Source organism: Copadichromis virginalis, linkage group LG9 (genome assembly GCF_057382275.1).
Source record: "Copadichromis virginalis isolate Kocher_CV1m ecotype Utaka linkage group LG9, C_Virginalis_male_GT1.1, whole genome shotgun sequence".
NCBI lineage: Eukaryota > Metazoa > Chordata > Actinopteri > Cichliformes > Cichlidae > Copadichromis > Copadichromis virginalis.
Window position 1 is genome coordinate 4,290,014 of NC_140626.1, and position 12,943 is coordinate 4,302,956.

Here is a 12,943-nt window from a genome sequence, read left to right on the forward strand (position 1 = left end):
AAAAAAAACCCAGCTGAACATGAGAGGTTTTTGGACATATTTGGTCGCACCTGTGCGACCAACTGTTCGGGTAACAAAAAAAAAAATCTCTGCAACTCTCCGTGTGGTCAACAACAGACACACATTTTGCCCCTATCGTGGACTAAACCAATCAGAGATAGTCAGGGGTGGGACCTCTCTGATTGGCCGTGGTCCAGTTGAAAGTGCAGGTGGAAGAAAGAGGTGAGTAGCTTGAATAAAGTGATATCAATTCATTAACGGATTCCACACAAAGACGTAAACACAGAGCGACCCGACGCATCAGAATCAGCTTTGTCTTTCTCGGCTTTCTCACCCGACGGCCCATACACGGTCGGAGCTCAGCGATTCTGATGCGTCCGGTCCGCTCTGTGTTTACGTCTTTTTGCGCTGATTCTGAGCTGCAGGTTTTGTCTCTCTCCAACCAAAATTCACAGAGCCAACAGCAAAAGAAGCAGCAAACTGCGCTTCACATTTGATCAATGTTGTCATGAGTTTTGCTGTTTTGCTTCCACCACGATAAAAATCACCGTTCCTGCACAGCTCTCTCTCTCTCTGTACTTCAAGAACAGTTTCCCGTCTCAAATCTGTTTTCTGCATTATTCATTCGTTTATTACCCACCAGTCTACCATTGTTTACAGCGCTGTCTTTTTCTTTTTTCACTTAAATGACCTCGGACAAGAAAGCCTAATTTCTGCTGTTCAATACTGAAGAAATTTAAACTTCTTAAAATTATGCAAAATTGCAGAATATTTTTAAGGTTATCTGCTATAAAAAGCCAGACCAGGAAAGTCTCCTTCATGTTTTTCTGTGTTTTATTCTCAGTTACTTTCACACGAAGGCATCTGCTGCGATGTTCACAATTCTGAAGAAGTCTCATGTGTATCAGTACTGATAAATGATCAGAATTATAATATTTCTGACTGTCTGAGGCTAAATTGAATCAAATCAGGACTTTGAGAACCGGAATCGAATGGATTATAGAAATTAGTGATGATGCCCAGCCCTAGTGAGCAGCCTAGGCCTGAGAGAAGTGGATGTAGCTGTAATAAGAAAAGAACTATTGATAACTTTTCTGTTAAGTTAAGGCCTGATCCTTCTGAAATTCATAGCCAGCTCTGACACGGTGTCATCAATATTTGAATGCTGAAAAAGCACAGTGTATCCAGAAAAACACATTATATGCTGCAACAAATGCACTGCCCCAGAAAAGTGCAATCAAACGATGAGTTTATTAACAGCCCAGAGAAAACATCAACATATGTCTTCTGACCAAAATACATGTTGTGGACACTTATAAAGCAGTGGGGTACACGCCCCCCCCATGGCGTCAATGACAGATTAAAATAGGTTCCAGACATTAGTCACAGTTAATCGTACATCTTGTACATCTTTAATAGCTATAAACAGACATACAAGGTAATAATCTTAAGCCCTCAGGGTCTCTGAGGCTAATTCTTGACTCTGCTCATCTGTTACCAAGTAGAATAAAATGCAACAGGTTTGCAACAAGAAGCTGGAAACATTTGGGCCTCTGCTCAGGCCTATTCCTAGATTATATGTATTATATGTACTGTAAGCATGCATTGCAGTTATCCTTCTATGTTCTAGTTTCCCTCAGCATGTATCACCTGGACAGTCATGCCAGTGAAGCCTAAGACCCTTAATGAACCGAACATCAACTCAAAATAAGCACAGATATGCAATGTGTATAAAATACTTCCAACCGTACTTGTAATAAAAGTTAACATAATGGAAGGATCCTCAAATGGACATCTTCAATCAACAACTTTAATCCAATATCAATACTGTGAGAAATATTATTAGATGAAATAATGAGGATGGATGGTTGGAATAATGCTGTAAAGAATATTATTAATGCAATTATAATGATGCAGATTATATGGCAGCAATAAAAGAATTTCTGGATCTCCACATTCCCTCCTTTGACATTCCAAAAGGAATGTCACCACACCTCGTGTTGTATCACTCCTCGGCCCATTCTATGGCATCTAAGTTCCTCAGGTAGATTGAATCCACCCGTCCAGGGTCCGCAACCCTAGCCATCATTTTTACCAACAATCCGTTGACACAGGGAATGACACAACAACCACAGGTGACCAGTATCCCTAAAAGTGTAGCGAATGAAACCATTGCTGACATAGCCAGACCTTTCTACCGTCCAAACACGGATGCCACCCAGGACTCCACTGGGTTTCCGATACCTGAGTGCTCATGCATCGTTTTAGACAAATTTCCAGGCCCTCCAGAGCTCGGGTTACTGAGCCATCTGGGGCAGAATTATCTTTGGGGATAAAGGTGCAGCACATGTTTCCGAACATAGCACAGACGCCCCCTTTTCTCCGCCAACAACATGTCAAGGGCCATTCGATTCTGCACTCCCATCAGTCACTGTTCTTATGTCCTTGGAGCAAACTGTGACCACATAATTTCCTCAGGGATTAATAACGTATTCAGATTCTGATAACTCTATTAATGGTATTTATGTGGACTTCACAGCATATTAGTACAAGTTTCCTACATTTGACAAAGGACAAAAAATGCCTGTATTTCAACTGCATTTATTATTGTTTATGACCTGTTTAACTGCATCACAGAATTAATTAACTGATGTTAACAATAATGAGTTCCAGTCTAACCCAGTACCTGGGTGAGTTGTAGAAAAACATAGAGTGAAGAAATACAAATGGAGAATATATGGAAAAACAAACATCTTAAATCGTTGTACACTAATCAGTAGTTCAAGGAGTTCCTGGACTTACGGTGAGTCAGAAAGCACTCACCTCTGTATTTTGCATCACACAGAAAATACACACTAGGCTAAAGGAACAATGGTGCAATTTTCTTTATTTTTCCTCATAGTGGTCATGCTTTTCTTATCCGCTGCTTTGGTCTGCTGAAAAAACTACCAATAGGGCAAATGTCACTGGAAAAGATTTAATATTTTTGTAGAAGTTGTTACAAACAAAGGTGGTTTGAAATTAGCATAAATAAGGACACTACACTACACTTTCCTCCGCATTAATCATTCCTGTCAACTTCTTACAGTTTAACACATGTGTACATACTCTTCTGTACACACCCTGAACACATGCTAAGATTCAGGCTCCACAGTGAGATGCAAATGCTAAACGCAGTCTCGTGTTTAGGTGTCACACATCTAAATAAAGTTAATCAACTGGTTAGCTGCACAAACCTAACAGTAACTTATACTAGACATGAACCCACAGTGAGGTGCTCTGCAGCCATCTACTGAGTGACATCTGACAGAAACATGTTTTATGTCTATTTGTTCATATTTTACAAAATCATGTTAAAAAATTTTTTATGGAAAATCCATATAAGAACTAAATTGTCAGTAATTCCACTGCTACACATTAAAAATCAAATTATTTAGGAAAGTTTAAATAAGTGTAAACAAATATGGTGCTGCCCTGATGCATCTTAGAGTAACACAGTAAACTGAACCTGCCAATCAGTGAGGTGGTGTCATGCTGTAGTGTGTTCAATGCGACCTTCTCCCTTTTGGCTTCGCACTGTCAAAAGTCTGATTGATTTAAGCAGAATTTTGTTTCAAAAGCAGAGCTGTGTGCAGGAGAATGAATCTCCTACAGTGCTCAAAAGCAGATTTACTTTTGTCTTTATGATGCTTTGTGCACTTGGCTCATACCTGCACGTGTAGGTTATTGGATTTACATATAAAAAATCAACTGGCCAAGTGTCAATGAATGTCTATTTACTCATGGGGTGTGTTCTGTACTCAACTTGACAACCTCCTCCAGGCAACTTCCGGTTGCTTGATCATTTTGTCTTTTGGATTGCAAATGTTTGATTTCTCTTACTAAGATAAGCGGTTATAATATCATGCACACAGAAGTTGCCTCTGTTCAGGGAGGAGCCCTGGTCCGAGAATGTGCTGACCACACACACACACACACACACACACACACACACGCATGCATGCACACACACACACACACACACACACACACACACACACACACACACACACACACACACTTGTGATACTTCCTCTATCTTTGAGGATTTATGATAGAGTGACTTGAACACACTGAGTCAAGCAAGTCCTCTCCTCTGTCAGACGAGCAGAGGGCAAAGACAGATAAGATCATTAAGATCAGTAGTATGATTCTCACATCTGTTTAGATTCCTCAGGCTTCTTGTTGTATTCTTCTTGTAAGTCTTCCTCCTGTCATACACAAGTAATAAAAAAATGTTTGTCCTTCTAATGATTTGTTAATAGTTGGTCTGACATGATACAGAACCCACACACACAGTGTTGTAGGTTGAGTTAACCCTAACCAGGGGGATGGCCAGGCACTCTTTCTCTACTGTGCTGTACCCGGCCTGCAGCTTGGGTTTCGGCACCACTGCGACAAAATAAAGGACCCACGCGCACAGCGTTGTAGGTTGACTGTTTTTATTTTCAAACTGTCTTTGCAGCAGCTGCCCTCCCCCTGCTTCATGCCATGAACAGTTGTAACATACTCAAATGGGGAGACATGGTCAGATGATGGAAGTCAGCTGTGTGAATCAGCCTCCCCTGATACCACACCCCAAACCAACTGCTCCACCCCTACTTCTGCAGCTGAGCCACAAAGCACACTGCACCATAGTTGGGTTTCTATTTGTGACAGACTTTTCTTCAAGCATTTGACAGAGAGATTTTTCTGTTAACATTTGAGAAGAAGATGGAAACTCCAACATATGAATATTATGAGAGCACTGGGCTTTTAGCTGAACCATGCATGAGGGTCAGTGACAATATTTTGGGAGCTCAACTGTCCACCCTGTCCTACTTCATGTTTGTCTTCAATCTCACTGTCAATGGCATAGTCCTCATCATCATCTACCGGTGAGTTGTCCAACAAAACTTCGTACTGATTTAACTTGCTTGATTATATGTATTCAGATAAGCTGTTATTTACACTAACTTTCAATATTAGTTTAGGCTCAAATTCCTACAGTTGTGGTCAAAAGTTTTCACTCACTTCTTCTTCTTCTTTTCTACATGTTTCTATGATATACAACAATCCTAAGTTTCACAAACTTTAACTGGCAATTAAAGAGGAGTGCATAGCTAACATGACTAACCTGTTAGTGTTCACTGATTTGGCAATATCTGTCACTTCTGGTAAAAAACTATTTTGTAAGAGATACAAGAGAAAAGCAGCTTACGTGTCTCACAGTCCAGACAAACGTCATCCAACTCTTTTTTTATCACTGCATAATTCACCTTGTGGGTGGATTTATGTACATCACTGCTTAAAAAAACATAACAAGTCTCTCAAAGTCTGTCAAACTGGACAGTCAAACTTTACTGTTTGACCCTCCAGACATTTTACACTGCATCTCACCAAAATTATTATCTAATCCAATAAATAAATACAAATAAGGGTGAACTATTCTTATACACAACTTCCTCATACTACAAGAGCAGATGACTATGATCTATATTTGTTTTGGCTATACCACGTTTGGAAAATCAGACACTTATTGCACCCGCTGCATCCACAAAGCCACCAGCGTTGTGGAGGACATCACACACCCCTCACACACACTCTTCACCCTGCTGCCTTCTGGCAAGAGGTACCAGAGCGTTTGGGCCCTCACTGCAAGACTGAGACACAGTTTCTCCCCCCAAACCATCAGACTCCTGAACATTCAGTGACTGGACTGACACACACACACATCACACACATCCCAGGCCTGGCGTAGATGGCACTGTTTATGTGATGCCATGCCACATCTGACCTGATTGTGGTTTGGTTTATGTGGCCCAGGCTCATAGAAAACAGTTCTGGCCCGGATCTGGCATCAAGCTGGCACTTCGGACTGACTGGTGTCATGGCACCAGTCAGTCTACACAGAGGTAATCCACACGTGGGCCAGCACAGGACCACCAGTGTGTCTGCAACTGGCCTTGTGCTGGCCCATGTGTGGGCCACCTCTGGCAGATCTGGGCCACCAAAGGGCCATCATTTTTTGTGGTTTGTGGGCCATCTTCAAGCACATTGTGTGGGCCAGATCTGGGCCATACTAATTTTGCTATTCGGGATATTATATACGTCACTACCAAGCACTTATTTGCACAATGTCATACACACGCGCACAACCACGCACATCAAGTTACTCTTTGCACACTGCTCAGTCTTTTGCACATTTCTGTTGCACTGTCTTGTGTCTGTATCGTTCTGTACCTCTGGCATTGCACTGTTTTTTTTGTGCATTTTTTTTGTGAAAAACTTGTAGCTTGCAGCACCATGGTCTTGGAGGAAAGCTGTCTTGCTTCACTGTGTACTGAACCACTGCACATAGTTATAATGACAATAAAGCCATCTGACTTGACTAAGTAAAAAGTACTGTATTAAAAATCATACCTTTCATAATGATTAATTATGAAGAATTATCATACAGGTTTAAAAAACACTGAATTTAGAATCACTCAAAAAATGTGACTGATTGAAAATATTAATACAATTTAGAATAAATTTAAAGATATGTGTTTTTATCTATGTATGACATATTTCTGAGTTGAAGTTTTATTTTTTTAAAGCCTACATTGGCTGTTTTACTGCAACTGCTCTGTACTTTGTAATGATACCTAGCATTTATTAAATGTTCTACTCTACAATCTTACCTGGCTAAATCTAGGCCAACTGAGTTGATGCGAGGTGATCTCAGGGTCATACATATTACTTCAAGCTAAACTCATACAGCTATTTATTGTAGCATTTATTTTAATAACATATTTACTAATTTGAACAAATGGGTTTTAAGGATGAAGGGAAGTTTAAACAAAAAGCCTAAGCCTAGACGTAATTCCAATTTCCGAAATTCAGCAGTAGTGCTACATGTCGCCAAGAGTTCAACATTTTCTCCCTCTGTACCTGGATAGAGCCTGCCTGCAGCACCAAAGGACTCCATGAGCGCTGGCTATCTCTCTTTAGCAGCACGTGTCCCTCTCGTCCTCTTTATTCAGTGGACGATGATCGTCCATCGTCCACTGAATGAGTGAGCACACGTGAGCCTGAGGCATTTATACAGCCGTGTTTCGCATGTTTCGTGTATTGCTATGACAGGAGGAAGAAGAAATGGTACCTATTAATCATTTAGACAATCCCAATAATATAGTTATTTTCCACTGTGTTCTTTTTTATGATCAACTACAAATTTACCCCAAATTATGAAAATATAAATATTTTAATATGATAATCAACTCTAGAATATAAATATCCAATATCGGAGGAATTGATATTGCAGTACTGAGCCATATGACCTACATTTTTCCCCTCGTGCCGGCCCATCACTCCCAGGAGGTGTTTTAGGGGTGTGGTACTATGAGAGTTGAGCTGCAGTTGTGTGCATAAGGTTTGAAACTAACTTTTGGGACCCAGAGCATCACACCTCTCATGGGAAAGGAATCCGAGCTAGTGTGATTGAGACAAACTGGCTAGACTGGGAGTGAGGTCACTGAAGCGGTTAAACAGCTCCTTGGTGGCAGGACCAATGGGGTGAATGAAAGCCATGCTGAGTTTCTCGCGGTTCTGGATGTGGTCTGACTATTTTGGCTGAGATCCCTCTGTAATGTTGCATGGAAGTTGGGATTATGTCCTTTTTTAAGAAGGGGTATTTGTATTGTATTGTATTGTATCTTTATTTGTTTCAGACATATAAAACAAAAAACAATATATACACACTACATATATTTTTATTTACAGATACGAATATATATGTAGATATACACACACACACGTATGTGTTCAGATAAACAAAAAATATATAATGAAATAAAACAAAATCGTCTGACATAATGTAACAATGTTTGGTCTGAAAAGGAGTAGGAAGAAGTATGAACATACTTATTAATTCCTACCCCTGCTCAACATCTTATTGATCCCACATAATTCACCTAATTCCCATCATCACATACTCCACACGATACACGAGGAGAACCTATATAAACTTGGCTACCGGGATTGATATAATTTGGATATAATTTGATATTTTTATACATACAATGGGTGATCATCTTGATAATTGGTAATTGAAGAGTGTGATCTAATAGGGGGGATACCATTTCTCAGTCTCCATGGGTAGGTTTAAACCAGGGTACTGGAAAGGAGACTTTGCCTGACTGAGGTGCTTTGGAAAACAGGACATTTAAAAAACAAACAAACGAAAAACTACTTTTCAGACTTCTGAAACAAAGGGATTTCACTTTTGTTTAGCTTACAATGGGAACTTTAAATGAAAGATAAAACTATAATATAAAAAAAACCAAAGAGTTTAAACATTGCATTTCAGTTTCTTTCACTATAAACAACTACACAGTGAACTGAATGAAAACTTTTTCAGCCGTCATGATTCTTGATAATTAATTTAAATTTTTTATGAAGCACCAATATAATGTTATACTAGACTGTAAAAGGTCATAAGTGCATAATAAAAGGTGAAAGGACATAAAACAGACAAAAATATAAATAAAAATATGGTAGCAATTTATATTAATCTTTATATACTCCAAAAGAATTCCACTCGGACATTTTTCCCTGAAAAATGGACGAAGTATGCAACAAAAGCGAGGAGCATGACAGGCTTTTAGACCCTTTGGAGCAGAGGTGGATTTGACACAAAATGTCATGCGGTTGTCAGAAATACAACGACCAGGGTAACATGTTGAAGCCATACTACTTCCACAGACAGTGGAAGACAGTGACAGAATACCTCAGGGGCTGGAAAGAAGATGCTCTACTTTCTGAAAAGCCACTGTCTACCAGACGTCTTTTTTCCAGTTCTACCTTTGTGAGCAGGCAATCTAAAGATGTTTTTGGTGTTCACAGAAAACACAATAAGCAATGTCAGGGAGAAATTCAACAAAATCTGCTTGAGCGCTGGATCGAAAAGAGCAAGAGCAAGAGCCCCAGACCCATGTTGCGTTTCTCTCAGGCTTCTTTGGTTTCTAACTGTTTCTTCAGCACACTGTTGAGTTGACAATTTTTTCTTTATCTATTAACGGTGGGTTGTTTCCAATGGTTAGCTATAATTTAATCTCTTTTCCCATATATTTACTGTCAGGCAGTCCCTAAAATATGTTGCAGTGGCATAATTCCCGCCATCTGCTATATTCAAAGACTGAGACAATGAGGTTCCTTTGATAGAAAGTTTACATAAAAGGGTTAATGGTCAAGGTACAATAGACTCCTGGGGCAGCAGGAGTCAGTGGTTAAAACAACTGCCTCACACCCAGAGGGTCTGTGCGGAACAGTGTTGCCTCTGGATCAAAGCAAGAGCAACAGAACATGCATGTTCTGCATGTGTGTGCACTCCAGCTCACTCCAGCTCCAGATTCCTGCCATGGTCTAAAGACATGCTACCCTATGGTAGCTGGGATAGACATGGTACAATGATAAGATGCCAGCTGTTCAACAAGGTCCAAGTAATGACATTTGCTTGCTAGTAATGATGCCACTGTCAGTTGTTAGTGGTGTTGTAACAAAGCAGAAGCAATTCGAATTGACAGCAACTTAGCCACGAAGTGGTAATCTCCATAAAATCACAAAGAAGGGCTGGTATGCATGGTGGAGTAAATATCCATTTCTGTCCTTGAGGTACAATCTACTCAATCTACCGTCCTGTTAACTATTGGACCTCAAGATAAATATATTTCCCGTTTCTAGGGCAGTAGGGTTCATATTAACACCAATTCTCTTAGTTTTGATTACAGCCTGGATCTGGACAAATGCAAAGAAAAATTAGGAAAAGTAATATTTTACTCTTAGACTTTCCTTCAACTAACAAATAACACTGGCTGTCTAGACATTCTGCACAGGATGCAAAACTGCTTTTCACCACAAAAAGCTGCTGGTGCGGTACTCTCTCTTATTATCAAACATTTTCAAAAGCTAGAAATGTTATTTTCACCCCTGAATTTTCTTTGTGTTAAACTAACATTACACACATTGGTCAGCACTACAGGACACCAAGCTCCAACATTTTCGAAACTTATTGGAAAAAGTGGAAAAACATAGATTCATGTGTTCCTGTGGACTACAAATACGAATAACGTGCTTTTAAAAAGAATGACAATGTTCTCATGCCAAAGAAACCCTCGAATGTCGGTCTGCTCCACAGAGCTTTTTCAAAAAATGACCCCCCCCCAACACACACACACACACACACACACACACACACACACACACATATATGATGTAGAGAGAGAGAGAGAGAGAGAGGGAGAGACCACACCTACACCAAAAGGTTTCTGAGTTTGAGCCTTTGCTCTTATGGTTGAATAGTACATAATGATGTGTGTATAATAATGTAATAATGCTGTGAACTCTGAACTACAACTTTGTGGAAGTCGACCGTACTTATTTTCCATCAAGTCGAGAATCTAGAAATATCGTCTTTTTCTGCTCTAATTCTATGCTCCCCTCATGAAGTTCCTACTGAATTTCTTTGCGGCCTCCAAAAATACACCTTTACTCAGATTCTACGGGTATGATCACCTCCAGAAAAAGGTTGATTCTAAAGACGTATCACCAAACAATCCACAGATCCCAGTTGCCTGTAAACTGCCTGAGCTCAGAGAGAATTACAGCTGTTTTATAATGCTTTACTTATGAGTCATTTTACACATATAATAACTTTTCATGTTGACTCCCTTTTAGGTTTGAACAGCTGACCACTGTGACCAACATCTTCCTGTTGAACCTGGTGGTGTCCTCCCTGATCTTTGCGAGTAGTCTTCCATTCATGGCAGTCTACATGCAACTCTCCAACTGGATCTTTGGCACCGCTATGTGCAAGATTGTTGGCAGTGTCTACTATCTAGGGTTATATAGCTCTGTCCTCTTCCTAGCTCTTCTTACCTTTGACCGACACCTTGCAGTTGTGTACTCGGTGGGTCTGTTACAAGTGAGGAATCGAAGTTATGCAGTATTCTCCTGCGCTGTGGTGTGGGTGGTCAGTGGTTTGGCATGTGTCAGACCAATGATTCTCCATAAAATTTTTACGTCTAATATTGATAACAAAACTCTGTGTCAAGAATATCCTGGTTACATTCCAAATATTGATGTGGATGCCTTGAGATTATCTGGGTTTTACATTCAGCTTTTCCTTTTCTTTATCTTCCCATTGGTTGTAATTGTCTATTGCTATGCAAGAATCACAATCACGGTTGTGTCGTCCAAGATTGTAACAAGGTTCAAGACAGTCCGGCTGATATTCATCATTGTGCTGTTGTTTTTCATGTGTTGGACCCCTTATAATATTGTACTGATGTATGATGAACCAACAAGCTGCGAGGAAGAACAGAAACAGGCCTATGCGCTTCAAATCACTCGTTACATTGCCAACATTTACTTTTGCATCAGTCCCGTCTTCTACACGTTTGTTGGGAAGAAATTCCAGAACTATTTCAGGCAGCTCCTGGTGAAACACTTCCCAAAGTTAAAGAGACACATTTCTGTTAGTCAAAACAGCAGAAGCAACATGTCCACAAAAAGTACAAGAAACGAGTTTTAGAAATGTTATATATCAGTGTTTGCAAATGTTTCACGATTCAAGTTGGAGATTAGTAAAGTTTGATTACATATACGGGTAAATTCATACTATGATTGGAATAGAAAAATGGATGTGATGTATAAGAATTAAATCAATCTCGAGATTTCAAAGAACTAGTGTCACCAAAATGTTCCTGTGGTTCAGGTCAAAGCTGTTGTCAGATTCATATTGATGAGATAAAACTCTACATTCTATTACTTCAGTCACAATCTGCCAAATAAGTCATATTTGACCAGTGTTCAGGCCTAACAGCAGAAGTTCTTGAAATTTGACACACTAGTTCATGGTAGTCAAACTAATTTTAGTAATACACAAAGATAATCAGAGTAAATAGAGATGCAGTTTTTTTAATGATAATGTAAAATATCAGAAAAATTGTTGTTTTTTTTTAACTTAACGGTTGTTTCATGTCTATCAGTCTTGAGTAAATGCACTCTTCTTGATTACTTGATGAAATCAACACTTTTAAATCAAAAGGCTGTAACTTTCTCCATTTCATGTCCCGGATATTTTTTAACACAGATGCTTTCCACTTGTTATTTGTTGCTGATGTGCTTCTTTTTTTCTGGTTTATAAACAATATACACACTACCATCGGCTCTGAAGCCAGCATCACTGTTCATATAGTTTCTTGAAAACTGTACATTGCTGTATTCTTACTAAATAAAGAAAAAAGAATATGCTGTTAGAAACAGGAAAACGTACCATTTTAAAGCATTATGACATTTACAATAAAAATGAGAAATGTTTTGTGCATCTATGTTCATTTTCAATTCCATTCAATGTTATTCATACAAGGCACCAAAATACAACAAGTCCCTCAAAGCCCTTTATATTTTAAGGTAAAGACCCTTCAATATTTGAGAGAAACCACAACAATCAAATGACCCCATCTAAGCAAGGATTTGGCAACAGTGGGAAGGAAAAACTCTCTTTTAGTGGAAAGAAACCTCTGACGAACCAGGCTCAGGGAGGGGCCATCTGCTGCAAATGGTTGGAGGTGATGGGAGAAAAACAGACTGTGGAAGACATACAGAGAATAATGATGATTAATGATTAAATATAGACTGGTGGGAACCAGTGAAGAGAAGCCAGTATGGGAGAAATATGCATTCACTTTCTGGTTTCTGTTAGTAAAACTGCTGCAGTATTTTGGATCTACGGAAGGCTTTTCAAGGAGTTTTTAGGACAGCCTGATAATAATGAACTATAGTAGTCCAGTAAGAAATGCACAAACTAATTATTTAGCATCACTCTGAGTCAGGATGTTTGTAATTTTACAGATATTGTGCAAATGAAAGAAAGCAGTCCTCC

General features: G+C 39.4%; 1 protein-coding gene across 1 annotated transcript; it reads left to right on the plus strand.

The window, feature by feature from the left end:
• The first annotated feature begins 4,752 nt into the window (after window positions 1–4,752).
• LOC146701144 (C-C chemokine receptor type 3-like) lies at window positions 4,753–12,328 on the plus strand. The gene is made up of 2 exons (XM_085469169.1): window positions 4,753–4,916; window positions 10,735–12,328. Exons 1-2 carry the CDS (start codon window positions 4,753–4,755, stop codon window positions 11,588–11,590), a joined length of 1,020 nt encoding a protein of 339 aa, XP_085325295.1. The 3' UTR covers window positions 11,591–12,328.
• The last annotated feature ends 615 nt before the right edge of the window (window positions 12,329–12,943 follow it).